The 18,727-nt window shown below is 45.8% G+C and overlaps 1 protein-coding gene across 4 annotated transcripts in view; it reads left to right on the forward strand.

Annotated features, from left to right (window-relative positions):
• Positions 1-18,727, forward strand: part of PIPOX (pipecolic acid and sarcosine oxidase) — a 51,961-nt gene that overhangs the window by 10,055 nt on the left and 23,179 nt on the right. For 3 of the 4 annotated variants that reach the window (XM_029612708.1, XM_029612707.1, XM_029612710.1), the window contains exons 5-8: positions 7,737-7,889; positions 9,230-9,388; positions 10,211-10,286; positions 11,142-11,683. In XM_029612708.1, coding sequence (XP_029468568.1) covers positions 7,737-7,889; positions 9,230-9,388; positions 10,211-10,286; positions 11,142-11,272 — 519 coding nt within the window. In that variant the 3' untranslated portion in view covers positions 11,273-11,683. Of the gene's footprint in view, positions 1-7,736; positions 7,890-9,229; positions 9,389-10,210; positions 10,287-11,141; positions 11,684-18,727 lie in introns of those variants that run through there. The other variant, XM_029612709.1, reaches the window with a different exon arrangement.

An 18,727-nucleotide genomic window follows, 5' to 3' on the forward strand; every position in this document is an offset into this window, starting at 1 on the left:
ATTTGGGCGCTCAAGGCAGCAGGCGCATGAACGCACGCCGTGACCTGAGCGCCCGGCTGGACGTCCGAGGTCACGGCGCGTGTTCATGCGCCTGCTGCCTTGAGCGCCCAAATTGGGCGTACAGGCGCATGGACTGCTGGAAGCCGCCTCGCATGGGGAGCGCCCGATCCGCCCCGGGCTGCTGAAGCCGCTCTCACCGCCGGCTGCCCCCGGGAGGCAGGGGAGCCGCGGTGCGCGCCTCGGGAGGAGGGGAGAGAGGACTGTGGCTGCTCCGGAGCTGTCAGTGCGCCCGCACGGGAGACCAGCACCCATGGACGCCCTTCTGCTGCTGCTGCTGGGGGCTTGCGTGGCCGCGGCCAGGGCAGGTGAGCGGGGGCTGGGGGAAAGTTTGCCTGTGAAATTTTGTCTCTCTCTTGCCCGTCCGAAAGAGGAGGAAAATCGGAGTTGCGCGCACAGGTGCTTTGTTGTGCTCCCTGCCTCCGATCGCTGGCTGCTGGGGCTTGCTGCCGCCGGCGCTCAAGGCAGCGGGGTCTGTAGGAGAACCATCCACTTTCCTGGTGGAATGACATTTGAAACGACAGGTACCAGCGCACCCAGGATACTGTATAGGCGCTGTATACCGCTCTATACAGTAAAATGGATTGCGCATGCCTACCGCTTCATGGACGTGCTTTGGACCCGGCTTGTATTTGCGTCTCATTTGAATACTGTATCGAACGGTATGTGATCCAAATTGTGCGCGCTGCAAACGAGGGTGCGCCCGGCACTGCCGCACTCTTTCTTACGCGTCCTTACTGTATCGGCCTGACAGTGAGTAACAGGCAGAGAAATATGAAGCATGCGAACCCTTGGGTGAAAAGGTCCAGTCCATACATTGAGCTTCCAGGGCAGTGTTCCTATACCTGTTTCCATAATAGTTTATGTTTGGGAAATGTTCCCATCCTGAAACTGCAGGATCAGGGTGTCACTTTGCTCAGGTTTGGGACCATATTCACAAAATGTGGCATCTTTCTAACTTTTTCCAACACCCTGTCTTGGCCACGTTGAGTTTAAGGTGGTGGCGAGACATCCAGGTAGCGATGTCAGACAAGCAGGCCGAGATCCGGGACTGGATTTCTGGTGTAGAAAGGTAAATCCGGGAATCAGCATGAAAATGGTATTGAAAGCCATGAGAGGAAATCAGAGTATGAAGGGAGTTAGTACATAGTGAGAAGAAAAGAGGGCCCAGGACAGAGCCTGAGGAGCACAAATTGATAGTGGATGGCAGTATAGGAGGTTCCACCAGAGTGCAATGGGAGAGATAAGAAGAGAACCAAGACAAATCCAAGTGAAGACAAAGTATCAAGGAGTAGGTGATGGGGATTAGTAATGTCAAAAAGCAGCAGTTAGGTCAAGGAGGATAAGGCTTGTATAAAGACCTTTGGTTTTAGCCATGAACAAGTCATTGGAGACTTTGGCAAAGGCTGTTTTTGTGAAATGTAGATCAAGAATGGCTTGAGATGAAATAAAGTCAAGACAGTGGCAGTGATCAGCACATTCAAGTCGTTTGGAAGTCGAATGGAGGAGAGGACTTAGATGTTAGTCAGTAGGGCAGGTAGGGGCCAATGAGGGTTTTTTTAAGGAGTGGTATGATCAGAGTTTGTTTGAAGGCAGCAGGAGCAGTGGAAAGTGATAGACTGAGGATGTGACAGAAGGAAGGGATGACTGCAGTGGAGATAAAGCCGAGGAATTGGGTGGGAATGGGGTCAGAGGAAGTAGTAGTGAGTTTAGAGGAGGAATTTGAATTTAATGATAGATAGTTTCCTCCACTGTGACTTCAGAAAAGGAGTAGAGCGTGGGGGAGACCAGGGGAAGGGAAGAGGAAAGAAGTAGGGGAGAGGGAAATAGAGATGTCCTGGTTGAGAAGGAAGTAGTCAGCCATAGTCTAGGCACAGATTGAAGGGGGTGGAGGGAAGCTAAGGAAGTTTGAGGAGGGAATTTGAGTGTGGCAAAGAGATGGCAAAGACTGGATGCAAGACAGTTTGTCAGATGGACATAATAGTCTTGCTTGGCAATAGCCAACTAGAAGGAGATCAGCATGAATTTGAAATGTATGAAGTCTGCTTGGGCACAGGAGTTTAGCCAGAGATGTTCTGCAGATTTGGCACAGGAACACAGGAAGTGAGTTCTAGGGGTGAGCCAAGGCTGGGGTTTGGTGCGTCTTACAAGACAGTTAAAGGGAGGAGGATGATGAATGTCTAAAGTAGAGGAGAGTATAACTTAAGAAGGAACTACTTCGTCAACTGACTCAGACAGTATAGTGGAGGAGAGGAGAGATGAGACAGTTGTGGAGAGAGGATACAAGGGTTGGGCCATTTCAGTCTCCTGTAGTATTCTTTGCTAATCTTTTCTCTCAGTAACTTGTGCTGCATTGTTGCACCTTCCTCTACACCTAGATATTCATATTTATCTTTCTGCTCAAGTTCATTTATGTTGCACTCGTCAATCAAAGAGTTTTCCTCAGTTTTCCTTTGAGGAAGGTCACCTTAGCACATTTGTCCAGGCCAAAAGTCATCCTGATGTCATCTGAGAAGCTCTTCAGAACTCGTTGTTCTGCTAAGTGATCATCACAGAGCTGTAGAGCTTCAAGCCATCTACAAATAGTAGGCTCGATGTTATCTGCGGTTCATTAGTGTCTCTAGGATTAAAGCTAAGTCTGTCGCCTAAGGAGTTAAGCAGAGTACTCAATGCCAGTCAGAACAAGAGAGGTGACAGGCAATCTTGCCTGAAATATTCCTTTCTGGAGCTTGATGTTAGGAATGACGGTGCCCATTTTAATTCAGATGGACTTAGTCTGCTACATTTTCAGGGTAAATGTGATGTATTTGATCAATCCAGGGTTGACTCTTTACATTTCAAGGCTATGCTATCGAAAGTTTTGTTTTTTTAGTTAATCCATGCTATCCTGAGGTTTTGATTTTTCTTTGTTCAGCATCACCTGGCCTTTGGATCTGAATGTGCCTCCTTTATTCCTCTTCTCGTCTGTCGCCATGATGTCAGTAAAGTCTGCAATTGGACAGTCTCTCTGTATCTCTTGCAGTTTGCTATTGATCAGTAGATTTTGGTGATGTTGCTTGGGTCTTTCTTTGCAAGAAGTGTTCTTCCTGTTATTATCTGACTGGCTGTCTGATCAATTGATGTTTGCACTTTGATGGAGGGATGGTAACTGTTTGAGCAAAAGCTGGGCACTCCATCAGGTTTGGGGCTCTGCTGATCCCGGTCTGCCCTTCCCATGCTCTCCTGGATGCCGGGTAAGCCTGCTCTGTTATGTGCTTCAGGATTCTCATGCAAAATTCTTCCAGAGCTGCTTTGTTTCTGCTACCTTGGTGATATTTTAACCGCACTAATGTTCTCTCCCAATTCCTTGTGGAACTGCTTTTGGTTCTGCCTAAATGTTTTATTTTGCTATTTCGTTTCTGTTCTCTTCATCTCTCTGCAGCTTTTGTGCTTTGCTCTTATTTTCAGTTTGTTATTGGAGTCAATGAATTTTAAGGTTTTCTTCTCTTAGTGCAGCAAGCTTCAGAGTTGTTGCTGCGGATTTGTTTTCATTATTTTTGGCGACCTGAGACCTTTGAGGTACTCGTCTACACTGACACCTCTGCACGCAATGAGTTTATTTTTTGTTCTATGCGGTGTTTCCAGGCAGGAGTTGCTTGCTTCTGCCCTTGTGTCCTTGTTGGTCGGATTTTCCCAGTAATGAGTTTTGCTGCACAATACTATAACCAATTTCTTTCTGCGAGATCAATCATTGGTCTCTTCATGCAGGTTATGGCCTTACTTAGCATGCATTTTACTTTGGGTGCCAGATTTATCTTAGACAGTTTTTCCCTCTCCTGGATCCCAGCATTCATTCCAGCTCGGCATAAACCAAGAGCTCAGCTCCCAGGTCCTTCACCTCCTGGCCTCTCCCCTGCCTTTCCTGCACCCGGTGCTGCCTCCAGTTGCTCTGGCACCTCTCTTTTGGGTGGTCTTCCTTGACCACGCTGGTACCCCTCTTTGGCACTTCCCTTCGAATCTTCTCCTTCTCTTCCTTGTTCTACATCAGCTCTCAGTTGTTTTAAGGTGTTACCAGCTGTGCGCTGCTTTGCTTTGATTTCTCCAATTAGAAATGTGCATCAGTTGCTTTCTGCAACTTTTTCTTTAATAGTATTTCCTCTTCCAGGTTTTGACCCACTTGATTTAAATATAGGGCTTGTGGCATAAAAATAGCAGCACATTATCCCCCATTTTCTCTTCAGGGGTGCACGTAATAGCTTTTCTTTTGAACGTTCTCCTTGTCTCCTGCTGCCATGGTCCGTTGAACAAGTTCACCTGGGCCTGTAACTGCACCAGGGGTGTTGCTTTCACCTGAAGGGGGTTCTGCACTGTCGCTGCCACTATCGTTGCCCTAGTGCTGAAGCGAAGGGTAGGCACTGTTTTATCCCGGGCGACGTAAGGCCAGGATGCATTTTTCTTTTCTTTCCTTTCATAGGTCAGTAGTAGTGGTCACCTTGCTGAGATGTGGACCAAGTGTTTCACAGTAATGACACTCCGGGAAGTTCTCAGCCAAACTTGGCAAGGGAAGTTGACTTATTCCCTCCTCCTCAGAAGGGCACAGCAACTGATAATCATGGGCATGGTTGCAGACCTCTCCTGTGCTGGGGGGTCGGGGTGGGGTTGGATTTGATATTAATGTGGGTGGGGCTCAGGTTCCTCTCTCCTCTCTCCTGCCTGCCCTGCTCTCACATAAATAACAGGGATTTAATTATAGCAGAGGGTTTTTCTTCACTGATTCCCAGTTCAGGTAGTTTGAGGTCGAGGCTAGAGTCCCGAATGGAATCAAAAGCTTTTTTGAAGCAAAAAAAAAAAACCATGCAAATAGGTTCCCCCAGGAGGTGCACTTTAAATGCTTGTTAGCTGGTGTTTTGTAAGGTAAAGATGCGCTCAGGGAGGACCCAGTCTGACTTCTCAGCGGAGTCTCTCTTTGTTGGCACGGCATGGAGAAGCGTGACTGACAGAAGTGCAGTCTCTTAGCAAGCGCATTATCTGATTAACTGACAGCAGATCTTTGCCGTGTGTCTGAGCACGTTAGCAGGTGTCGGGTGAAGTTGCTACACCCCGCGCGCACTGCTCTGAAAGCATCTTCCCTTCAACGGGCACTGCTCCCTGCCCGTGGCTGGATCTATCCTTGTCTTACCCTGATTTCTTCCCTGAACTCGGCTCCTACCCCCCGCACCCCCAGCGCCGCCTTCCACACCGGGGATGGTCCTTACTTTCGCTCCCCTTTTCTTTTAATCCTCCAGTATATTACTGTGGCGACACGTGGAAACGAAGTGAGCTGCCTCTGAATCCGATGCAGTCTTCTGACCCCCACCCCACAAGCAGCTGCGTCTGCTCTGGTTAGAAAGCTGGAAGGGAAGCTACTTGAACACTCAGTGCTCGAGAAATTCAAATCCTTCCTCTGAATATTCATGAGGAAAATGGAGGTCTGGCACTGCCAGGCCACTGAGGGATTGGGGGCACTATAGGGGTTAATCCCTAATCTTTTCTTCGCTGACCCAGGGCATCTCCTCCAGGGCCCAGACTCTCAATGTATTATTTGTATGTATTTATTGTATTGATTCATCTTCCGCTTTTCAGGCAGTTCAAAGCAGATTACATTTAGGTACTGGAGGTATTTCAAAGAGAGCAGTTATGGGACCCTCCTTTTAATACAACAGTGCATGAGATGAGAAAGCAAACCTAAGGGCTGTGCATAATTGCATACAAGTGTGCTTTTTTCATATGTGAGTGTGTGTGTGTGTATGCGTGTAGCTATGCACATATAGGCGTTTGTGTCTGTATGCATGTGTGTGTATGCATATGTGTGTATGCATATGTGCATGTTTGTGGATGTGTGTTTCTGTGTATGTGCGTATATGTGTATATGTATTTGCAAGTATATGTTTGTGTGTTTGAGAATATATATGTACGTGTTTCTAAGCACATTTATAGACTCCCCTCTTCCTGGAGAATTTTCCACTATTTCTTTGTTAATATTTGTGTGTATGTGTATGCATCTGTTTAGGTGTGTGTGTGTTTATGCACATGTGCATGTTTGTATGTGCGTTTCTGTGTGTGTGTGTAGGTGTATATGTAAATGTGTGTGTGTTTGTGAATATATATATGTACATGTTTCTAAGCACATTTATAGACTCCCCTCTCCCTGGAGAATTTTCCACTATTTCTTTGTTAATATTTGTGTGTGTGTGTGTGTGTATGTGTATGCATCTGTGTAGGTGTGTGTGTGTGTGTTTATGCACATGTGCATGTTTGTATGTTTGTTTCTGTGTGTGTATATATATATATATATATATATATATACTTAACAATTTTTAATAATACAACCACCTCATAGGTACATTTTTATGTCAGACAATCAAACAGTCGAAGACTGTCAAAGACTGTTTGATTGTCTGACATAAAAATGTACCTTTGAGGTGGTTGTATTATTAAAAATTGTTGTTAAGAAATATTGATCAGTATATATTGTTTGCTGCACATTTTTTTTCATTGTATATTTTCTCTGTGTGTGCTGTTTACTCTGCCCCTCTTGTGTGGGTGTGTATATGTACATTTATGCATGTGTATATATGCATGTTTGAATGTGTATATGTACATGTGTATGTGTTGTGGGTATATATGTGCATGTGTTTGTATGTTTATGCTTGTGTATATTATGTACATGTTTATGTATGTGTATATGTACATGTTTGGGTGCATATGTATATGTTTGGATGTGTATATGTGCATGTTTATGCATGTGTATATGTACATGTTTGGGTGCATATGTACATGTTTGGATGTGTATATATGCATGTTTATGTATGTGTATATGTACATGTTTGGGTGCATATGTATATGTTTGGATGTGTATATGTGCATGTTTACGCATGTGTATATGTACATGTTTGGTGCATATGTATATGTTTGGATGTGTATATGTGCATGTTTATGCATGTGTATATGTACATGTTTGGGTGCATATGTATATGGATGTATATATGTGCATGTTTATGTATGTGTATATGTACATGTTTGGGTGCATATGTATATGTTTGGATGTGTATATGTGCATGTTTATGTATGTGTATATGTACATGTTTGGGTGCATATGTATATGTTTGGATGTGTACATGTGCATGTTTGAGTGTGAACATGTACATGAATATATACAGTATGTTGGTGTTTGTACGCACACTTATAGACCCCTCTCTCCCAGGAGAATTTTCCATTATTTCCTTGTTAATGAGTGGGCACTGGCACTGTGGCTGTGAGTAGCAGCAATGGGGCCAAAAATGAGTAAATGAATGGTTGAGAATAAATTTCAGGAATGAAGCACTTTCTCCACCTCACCTTAGAAAGGTCTCTTAGTCTGCACTGCAGGTAAGAGGTGGGGAACGAGGCAGATAGACAGTGAGGAGGGAAGGGGCAGGTGCAGAGCGAGCTGGGGAGGGGTCCTGATTATAATTTTGCCCCATTGCATCAGTCTTCAGTCTTGGAGAATTTTCAACAGTTTGTACAGGGAACGCTCCTAGTAGAGGGTTAACATGTGCTCCTTCCTGGCCAGAGGACGTGATGCCAGGAAAGAGCCTGGATCACACCCTATGTGGATCACACATGCTGTGAGGTTAGCTAGCTGGGATACTGACACTGTTTGTCTGTCTGCTCTCCGCCAGACTCTGAAGATTAATGTCTGTTACTGGAAGGAGAAGGTTCCTGGCTCCTACGGAGTCCCTCAGAATTTCCCCTGCTTCCTTGGGTTTCATCTCAACAGGGCTGAACATCATATCTATGGACTGCCCTCCAATGAGTACCCTGGTCTGATCAAGGTGAGAGACATCCTGCTCCATGGCACAAAGCAAAGTATTCAACGGCCGGGTCATGATCTGTGTGTTGCAAACTCCCTGCTTCTGCAGTACCCAAAAATCATTGGTGGAGCTGCCATGAAGGCTGTCACTAGTCAGTGTGACTTGCCCAGAGCGGCCCCTCCATCAGGCTGTTACAGGGCTCTCTTAGGGGAAGAGTTGATGAGAAGAGAGAGGCACAGAGAGCAGCAGGCAGCACACACACGAGCGCAGAATCCCTGGAAAGCCATGCAAGAGCTTCACACAGTCACGCCTACGTTCAATGAAGTCATAAATGACATCACACACACAGAAAACAGGAACCAATCATCTTCTTCCACAAGACATAATTTGTGGCCCCTGCCAGGAACAGAGGGAGGAGCACAAAGGAGTTCTAAAGTAAAGGGAAATGTGAAAGGTCTTTCCATGGAAAACAGGAAACGTGAGGGAAATACGTCTTTAGTGAGAGCGTGGTGGATGCCTGGAATAGACTTCCAGCAGAGGTAGCGACAACCAGTATGTGACAGAATTTAAAGATGCTTAGAAGAGCGCAGTAGTCAGGGCCGGTGGGGGGGCAATAACAGATAGAAGAAATGAGAGAGGAGGGCGCTTGAGTGTTTGGGCTGAGAATGGCGGTACAGCTGCATTGGGTTTCCAGGATGATTGGGGTAACCTGCACAGAATGGACAATGAGCGTGCAGTGGCCAGATGTTTCAGTCAGCAGCCTCGCTAGTTTTAATGGCCATTTAAAGTGCGAATGAAGTCTGGGGCTTGGAAGAATCACAGAGGAAAATGAGATGGTCTAGAAGAGTCTAGAAGTGGAGATGGTGGCTGTCAGTACTGGAAGAGTCTCGCATGATTGGACAGATGTGAGTGGGGAAATGGGTTCATTGATGAATATTTAATGTGGACAGTAAGTAAATAAACAGATATAGAGGGTAGGAGTGGGAACAAGGAGGGTCGCCAGCTCATCCCAGGTCGACTGAACAGGCTGATCCAGTCCTGGTTTTGCCCCGTTGCATGCAGGGAGATAGTTCTCATTGCCGATTGATTTCCCTTAGATAATCAGAAGCACAACTCCCTACATGCAACGCGACAAAACCAGACCTGGATCAGCCTGTTCAGTCGACCTGGAGTGAGCTGACGGGGCAGTGGGGGTGGGGGACTGGTATTGGTTTAAGTCTGGGAATTTGTAAAGAGGTAGAAAACCTGAGAGGAAGACCAGGTGGGTAGACTCCCCTCCCCTCCGATGTTACCCCAGTACTCTCCTTCGCTGACATTACCTGTCTCCTCCCTGACACCTTCATCTGCCTGATATTCTGTAGGTGTGTTATCACCATGGAAACGAGGTGGACCCCGATGAGCGAGATCGAGAACCTAAAACTCCGGGGCTGCAGGAGATCCCACTCCTCAGTGACGTCATCAGGAAGTACCTGCCGGGCCTGGAGCCCAAGCCTGCAGTGATCGAGCACTGCATGTACACGGTGAGCATTGCAGTCTGTGCCATGCATGCAAAGGATTGATGTGGGCAACGTGCCATGCCTCTTCCCACACCCTGAGCATCTGCTTCCTTCAGCCGAGGGCCAGAGCACCAGCCACAGAGCCAGGGACAGAGGGAGGGGAGCGGGAGTGTGCCAGACAAACCTAGTCATAGAACTTCAAAGTGCCCTGCTAGGTCAGACCAATGGTCCAACCAGCCCAGCATCCGTGCCTCTGACAGTGGCCAGGCCGGGTCACGTGGAACGTCCCCTTCCCTGGTGCTCGCTCCCAGAATCAGAGGTGGTGAGTCCCACATCTGCCTGACTAATAATTACACGAACATAAGAGCGTAAGAATTGCCCTGCTGGGTCTGCCCAAGGTCCTTGGAGCCCAGCATCCGTGTCTCTGACAGTGACCAATCCAGGTCACAGGTACCTTAGAGATCCCATAAAGTAAATCTATTCCCTGGGGATAGTGAGAGCTTTTTCTAGTCTACCTGGCTAATAATGTGTTATGGAGATTTCCTCTAGGAACTTGTCCAGACCTCTTTTAAACCCAAATACACCAGATCAGCTGGGTCACCTTTATCTACACGTTTATTTACGCCTTCAAAAAAATTCTAAAAAAATTGATATGACAAGACTTCCCCTTGCTAAAACCAGGTTGACTCTTCCCCCATTAAGCCAGGTCTACGTGCATGGCAGTGAGTTTGATTTTAAGGAACTTGTCCAAACCTTTTTAAATATCAGATCACAATCTCTGGCAACAAATTTCACAGCTTAATTCTGCATCAACTGAAAAAAAAAACATTTTCTCATGTTCAACAGAATACACCTGATGAGAATTTCATTCTGGATCACCACCCAAGCTTCCAGAACATCATTGTGGGAGCAGGATTCTCAGGTAGGTGGGAATCGTAGCACAGGGGGCCGGGAAACCGGAAAACCAGGGCTGGCGGGGAGGGGCAAGCAGTTCATGCGAGGGAGCCGGGGTGGGGGGGGGGGGGGGAACAGGGGGCGGTCATGCACACCAGAAGCAAGACAAGGAGTACAGAGAGGATTGCCTGACAAAAGAAAAAGCCACAGCACGAGGCTTGCAATCGTCTTCCCGAGTTGGCGCGGCCTGCTCCCTCTCTCGCCGTGTTTAAATCCCATCTAAAGACCCCAACCTTTTTGAAACTTGCTTTTAAATCTTATTCCCGATTGTCTGCTTTTAGTCTTGTTAACTTTCTTTTTTTTCTCTTTTCAACCATGGTCTTGCTTTGTGAAATACCCCCAAGTCTCTGGTCCTGTGTATTTGTTTTCTTAAGACTGTAAGCTCTATCGAGCAGGGACTGTGTTTTTGTATGTTTGTACAGCACTGCGTATGTCGTGTAGCGCTACAGACATGTTGAGTAGTGGTAGTAGTAGGTAAACCCTGCCCACCTCACTGCTCGCCATTCAGAACCAGACCCAGCTCAGGCCACAACAATCAATGCATGGCAGTTACCCTTCCTACCTCACTGCTCACCACACAGATCCAAACTTGATTCATGCCACAACAATCAATGCATGACAGGTTCCCTGCCCACCTCACTGCCCGCCATTCAGAACCAGACCCAGTTCAGGCTGGCATTCCTTTTGGGGCAGGCACTGTCGCTCAGCACATGGGTCAGTGCTCCACATGAGATACCCAGGAAGGACAAAACCCCCTCCCACCAGCCAAAACAGAGGAGCCAGGCCCCAGACTGATGGCTCTTAATGTTCTCCTTCTCTCCAGGCCATGGCTTTAAACTGAGCCCTGTGATCGGGAAGATCCTGTGTGCGCTCAGCTTGGGGAAGGCCCCAGACTGCCACATGGAACCCTTCCGGCTCCAGCGTTTTCCAAAGCAGCTGAAATCAGCCCTGTGAGGGCTGCCGGCAGTCAAAATCTGCAAACAATCAGCATCACCGTGTGCAGCTCAGCAGTGCCAGAATTTACCCGTCTATAGCAGCATTAATATGGCGCTAATGAAATCAGGACATTAGGTCTTTATTACACAGTGTCACATTGTTATCACTGTGATCGTTATAAAGTAATTACATTAATGTACATGAACATCCCATGTGATTGCTCAGGAGGAGGTTCGCATTTGTTAGGAGAACGCTGAAGGTAATTGCTGTGGACATTCCAGAAGCCTCATACTGCTGGATACGTGCCTTAAAGAGAGAGCATTAGCTAAAGCCTTCCAAATATTTCCTGCCACGGGTCTCTTCCTTTTCTGATATCTGCTCTTTTTAGTATCCATACACTCTTCTAATAAAGAAAAATGTGATCTCTTACTACGGCTACATCCCTTGTTTTTAGAAATCTTCTTCCATGAGTCCCATACTGCAGCTGTCCGTGCCATATTCCTGCTTTCGTGTATCAATGTGATGCCTGCACGGGGCTCTGATGAAGCTCTGCTCTTCGGCTGTCCGTGCTGTATTCATACTTTATGTGTATCTGTGGGATGCCTGCATGGGGCTCTGATGAAGCTCTGCTCTTCGGCTGTCCGTGCTGTATTCATACTTTATGTGTATCTGTGGGATGCCTGCATGGGGCTCTGATGAAGCTCTGATTTTCAACTGCCATGCTGTGTATCCATGCTTTATGGTATCAGTGTGACTCCTGCACGGGACTCTATGGTAGATCCACTCTTCAGCTGTCTGTGCTGTATTCATGCTTTATGAGTATTAGTGTGATGCCTGAATGGGCTCTGATGAAGATCTGTTCTTCAGCTATCTGTGCCTTCATGCAGTGTGATGCTTGCACAGAGGTCTGATGAGGATGTATTCTTCAGCTGACCATGCTGTATTCATGCTTTACATGTACCTGTGTGATACCTGCACGGGCGCTGTCTTGAAACACCATCTCAATTTTCTTAGATTTGTAATAAAAGTGACTAAGCAGAAGGAGCTCTCCAAAACCATGAACGCTGATATCCCTTTCCAAATTAAATAAACTCAGCCTGAAAGCGGGTCTCATACTGATGTATTTAATTCTAACGAATGCCATTACAGCGGCTAGTAAAAGAGAGCCCTCTGGGCTGCTTAGGCCAGACTTTTCTCTCTCCATTCTTTTATCGCTATTTCCTGCAATGTGCGTGAAATTGTAGAGGCAGCGCACACGCTCAGCGATCCGTGTCTAATCGTGGTAAAAATTCAGATTTCACGCTGTATCGTCAGACGAATAGAAACAAACTGCCAGTGAGCAGCAGGATGTCCGTGATCAGAGCTTGCGGGGGGGGGGGGGGGGGGGGGGGGGAATGAATAGCCCTTCCCCTGAAGGGGTGATAAACCCTGAAACCTCAGAGCCGAGATTCCTCCATTTCATCACAGCTACCTCCCTTTGGGTGACTTATTGAACTTTGTAATGCGATTAACAAATATCTTTAAATAAATAAGCTACAAAAAGAAATAAAAGTTAAGTGTTTTCGCCTGGTGCAGCAGGCAGAGATGTTCTGAGCCTCTGTAGAGCTTTGCTTGTTTTCCCATGTAAGGGCTCGAGGTTAGAAAGGACCAGTGGCTGGATGAGGAGAGGATGAAGCAGCATTCAGCTGCCGCAGGAGCGCTGTCCTCTACCTTCTGTGGCACACTGAGGAGGAGAGGCGCCTCCTGCTGGAGTCCTGGCAAACTCCCACCGCTGGAAACTCCCACCGCTGGTAAAAAAATTGAACTTCAGCTCAGGCCGGCAGTGACGTCATCAATGTGACCCTTAAAGGGACCAAGTCGCAGTGGCACCAAAGGGGGAGTGGGCACAAAAACAGCAGGGGGATCTGTGCAAGTGCCCCCCACCCTGAACTCACCCACTCAGTTGCTCTCTTTCCCTCACATACACACACAGCCACTCTCTCACCCTCAGTAGCGCTCTCTCCCTCACACACAAACACAGCCACTCTCTCACACTCAGTGGTTTTCTCTCCCTGACACATATACAGCAACCACTCTCACACACTCAATGGCTCTCTCTCCCTCACACACACACACTCAGGCACTCTCAAATTTAGTGGCTCTTTCTATACACATACCCACATAGGCACTCTCTTATATTCGTAGCTCTCACCACACAGACACACAGACACGGGCACTTTCTCAAATTCAGTGACTTGCTCGTTCTCATACCCATACCCACACTCACCCACTAACTGTCACACAGGCTCAGGGCTCCAGATCTCTTCTCCACCTCTTCATCATGCTGCTGGGTCACGGGTCCTCTCTTTTTCAGGTTGTGCTGCAGCCTGCGGGGCTTGTCTTCAGCCACCGTAGGATGGGTTCCATGCTGGCCTGCTGGATCATGGGGGTCTTTTTTTTATGGGCATGGCCTGTAGCAGGAGTTGCACTGATGCAACATCATCTCCTGCTGCTGTAGGGCTGACCTTGCGATAAGAACTGCGAGACTGGCCCCCGCGGCAGCAGGAGATGATGACTGGGCTGCTGCTGACTGGGATTCAATGAAATGGATTGCATGGTTGAATGCAGGATTGGCTGAGGGAGGGGTTTCATTTATCCCTTGAAAAAAAAAGTGCACCTCCCCCCCACCCCCCTCCTCCCCCCAAAGTAAATAAAGGAAATCGGTTAAGGTCAGGGATTCACTGAATCCCTCGAAGGCCTTGACTGCACGCCACTGACAGCTACTGTATAAAAATGCAAAACGTATGTATGAAGATGGCTGGGAGGTGCAGGTTAAAGTAGGTAAGAACTTTTAAGCTGGTGCTATTTTCCTGGTGAGGTCATTAGATCAAGGAGAAACCTGGGCAGAAGACAGGTGGTGGTAGAGGAGCCAGCCATCACTTAAAGGGAACACCTTTAGGGACTGGTACACCTGTATTAGTGGGTACCTGAGAGAACTGGAAGAGGCAAAAGTGGTTTGGAGTAAAAGTTACTTTTGTGTCAAGTTAAGGGGACCGGTTTAGTTAATTGGAACGCGGAGTATTAGACATGTCCTTAAAAGAGAGAAGACTGAGAGGAGAAGTAGTAAGTGGAAATATAAGAACCATTCCCTAACTGCGAGTTTGAAATGGAATTTGATTTGCTTATCCTTTTGTTCTTCATAGTTAGAAAATCAGGTCAAGAACCCGATGGACCCCTCACTAGGGAACTCCTAGTTTGCAGATGAGTCTCGATGTTAGGAAGTTAGTCTTTACCACTGATGTACAGTTAGGGAGCAGGTAACCCTGGAGAAGAGAATGGCGGTGAAGGAAGGATTGATACTCATTGCCACTAGCCTAGAGATGCACTCTGTCATCGGACCATTCACCCAGGAGACGCCAGTTGCAATGTGGACCATTGCAGCAGAGTTGGGACCACAAAAGGACCAGAGATAAGTGTGTACACTCACATTCCAGAAAGAAAACACTAGTGTGCCAGTAAAGTAAATCAATTGTACAGCATTTTGTGAACACAATGGGAAACCAGAACAAAAAGAGAAAACACTGAGAGGACAGCAGCCACACAGAGAGAACTGAAACCAAGGACACTTTACCTCAAGGGACCTTGTACCAGCAGAGCCTATCGAGAGAAACACAACACAAGGAATCAATTTCTTAAGATACAAACTGAGAATAAAGGCACAGGCAGAGTTAAGCAATGAGGAATAAAGACAATACTTATCTGACTCATAGTGGGTTTCAGCCTTAGTCCTATAAGAAAAAAGAATACAATTGTTTGTTAATATTGTTTCAAGGTATTTCTATGCTATAAGAAGAAAAGTTTGAATGTGTTGAAGTTTCAAATTGTTATCTAAGAAAACATTTCAGTGTTATTTCCAAAAATACTTGTTGAAAGTTTTCAAATCTATATTATATTGTTGATTCCTAGCCAGTTCTTAATTTTTTTTTAGTACAATAAATCATTTTCAGGATCTTTGCTTATAAAGGAGTGGAGGAGTAGCCTAGTGGTTAGAGCATAGCCCAGGGAACCCAGTGTTCAAATCCCATTGTTGCTCCTTGTGACCTTGAGCAAGTCCTCTTACCCTCTGTTACTTCAGGTACAAAATTAGACCGTAAGCTCTGTGGGGATAGGGAAATGCCTATAGTATCTCAATGTAATCCACTTCAAGGTGCCAAAAAGAGGAATATCTAAATAAACAAAAGTTTTTGCAATTATCCTCTTTGTCAAGGATGTGTCCAAACTTTAATCTCTGCTTCCCCTCCCCTGGGAGACCGGCTGGCTGGGTTACACTTGGTTACACTTGACCTGGCAGAAAAAAAGGACTTTTCAGGTGGGTCCCTACTCCCTTCACTTCCTCGGCCCGGGACACCAAAGTGAGAGGAGTTCCACTCAGAGGTAGTTTACAAGCTGCACGCATGCTCCATGGATGCCATGTTCTAAACAGACTTAGCCTTGGGCCACAGGCCTGGAGGGTTGGTAACATAAAATTCATCTTTAAAAAGGGGTCCAGGGGTGACTCAAGGGTCTGCAGACCAGCAACGCTAGCATCTGTTCCAGGCACATTGGTAGAGTTCATAATAATTAAGGGAGTCAAAACCATGTGCAGGCCTGGATTTTGTGGTGCTTTTCAACTTTTCAGCAGACAGGTTCTGGTGAATCATGGTTGGCCTTCAGCCAAAGATTGAGCCTGATTTGTTATCATGTCCAGAAGGATAAATTGAACCATTTATATATGCACTTTATAGGTGTGGAATTGTTATTCACATATAAAGACATGACAAGTCAGGGAAGAGTCAGCATGACTTCTGAAGAGAGCAGTCTGCTGGTGCCTTGGATAAGAATGATCATTCTTAAGGGATATGAGTCAAACCAAGGGCATGAGATGGTCGGTAACCAGTGATGCTCTCTATGGATCTGTGCTGGGACCAATGCTGTTCAATAAATTCGTACATGATCTAGAAATGTGAGTTATCACTGAGTGGCAAAACCTGCAGATGAATAGGGATCCAAGTCTCTCCTGATATTCCATATCAGGAGAGACTTGAAAAGTAGGACTCCATTCTGGAGAAGAGATGACTGAGGACAGATATTTTCCAGGTATCTAAAATCATGAAAGGGGTGGGGGAAAGCAAACAGGGAAGTATTTATTAATCACTGAATTTCATAATACGAGAGCAAGGAGGCACCCGATGACACTGGCAGGAAGCTCACAGGATGTGAGGGATGTAAGGGATTAGACTCAATCCTGGAAGATGCATCTGTCCCAGGCTACCACATACAGTACCAGTCAGGGACACCACCCCCAAGCTCGATGTTCCTCTAAACCAGAACAGCTGGAAACCAGAAAGGTCTGGCAGGGGTGGACCGCTCTACATGCGCCCTGCTTCTTATACACTCCCTCTGAGTGCCAGCTGCATGCCACTGTCAGAGATGGGATGCCAGGTTAAGATGAACTTGTGGGATGACCTACTCTGATAATTTTTATGTTCTTACATAGACAGCAGAAACCACACAGCTTTCTCCTTTTATACATTAGCCATACTATCCTGACAGCATCTCAGCAAGGTTGAGTGAAAGGTTTTAGGATCCAGCTGGGGCTTCTTTCTGGATCTGGGTGTTAGCCCACTCTCTCAGGATGAAGCCATACAACATCTGCAATGTTTCTTGTGTTTATTCAGTTTCTCTGTACAGATGAGCTGTGGATTAAGGACGGGGATTTGGGAGAAGATGGACGATACAGGTGGGGACTGGAAGATCACATAGAAACATAGAAATGACGGCAGAAAAGGACCAAATGGTCCATCCAGTCTGCCCAGCTTGCTTATGGTAGTATCTGCTGTGCCATACAGGTCACCCCCATATTCAGTTTCCCAGACCATCAAAGTCAGAGCCCTTGTTGGTTGCTGTCTGAGTCCAATTCCCCGCTATGCCTTGCCAATGAAGCAGAGAGCAATGTTGGAGGTGCATCAAAATTATCAGGCTTATTGGTTAAGGGTAGTATCAGCCGCACCAGCAAGTCACTCCCATGCTTATTTGTTTTCCCAGACCATAAAATTCAATGTCCTTGTTGGTTGCTGCCTGAATCTAATTCCCCTTTTCCTCTCTTCCCCCTGCCGTTAAAACAGAGCAATGATGGAGTTGCATCAGCAGTATGAAGGCTTATTGATTAAGGGAAGTAAATGCCACACCAGCACATTACCCTCATGCACACTTTTTTTCATTGTCATCCTCTAGCTTTTAGGGATCCATAGTGTTTATCCCATGCCCCTTTGAAATTTTTCACTATTTTTGTCTTCACCACCTCCTCCAGAAGGGCTTTCCAAGCATCCACCACTCTCTCATGAAGAAATATTTCCTGATGTTGCTTCTGAGTCAGCCACCCTGGAGTTTCATTTCGTGACCCCTGATTCTACTGATTTCTTTCCAGTGGAGAAGGTTTGTCGATTGTGCATCATTTATCTTTCAAAGGTTCCTGATTCCATTCACAAACCTCCACAATTCTTCCTCTTTGACAAACAGCAAATACCCATAAAACCCTATGCAAAGAATCTCGGAATTTTCATCGACTCAAAATTATCTCTCTCAAAACAAATATCTGAGACAGTTAAAAAATGCTTTTTTAAACTACACATGCTCAAAAAACTCAAACCTCTTTTAACTTTATCTGACTTCTGGACAATTGTTCAAGCTCTAATTCTAACAAACTTAGATTATTGTAACACATTATATTTAGGACTGCCATTATCATCAATATATCCATTGCAACTCGTTCAAAATGCTACAGCAAGAACAATATATAACTTATCTCGTAAAGATCATATAACACCCATTTTACAACAACTACACTGGCTCCCTATAACTCATCGTATCAGATATAAAATCTTGTCTACCATCCACAATCTGCTCTATAACATTGACTCGGTTTGGCTCTGCTCTATGTTACGCATATACAAGCCCCCAAGACAGCTACGATCCATGGACAAATGTTTGCTAGAAGTACCAACAATCAAAACAGTCAGTTTGGCTCTAATCCACAAAAGAACCTTTTCCGTTGCCGGTCCAATCTTATGGAATTCTCTCCCCGAAAACCTCCGACTTACATCAAACCGTAAAGAATTTAAGAAAATGCTAAAGACACATCTATTCAGTGATGCATACAATATAACTTAAATACACTAACACAATATACCGCTAGATCTTTATCAAGTTTAAATTAGTTGTGTTTGTCTATTTTAACCTTCGTAGGTAAATTTGTTGTGCGTGACTTTTTAACTTACGTATGTATACTTGTAAACTGCCTAGATGGACATGCAAATGTCTTATTGTTTGCGGTATATAAATATTTTAAAATAAATAAATAAAATAAATCTTTCAGGTATCTGAAGGTCTGTATCATATCTCCCCTGCACCTCCTCTCCTCCAGGGTATACAGATTTAGGACCTTCAACCTCTCCT

The sequence above is a fragment of the Rhinatrema bivittatum genome, chromosome 8 (assembly GCF_901001135.1).
Source record: "Rhinatrema bivittatum chromosome 8, aRhiBiv1.1, whole genome shotgun sequence".
NCBI classification, from domain to species: Eukaryota; Metazoa; Chordata; class Amphibia; order Gymnophiona; family Rhinatrematidae; genus Rhinatrema; species Rhinatrema bivittatum.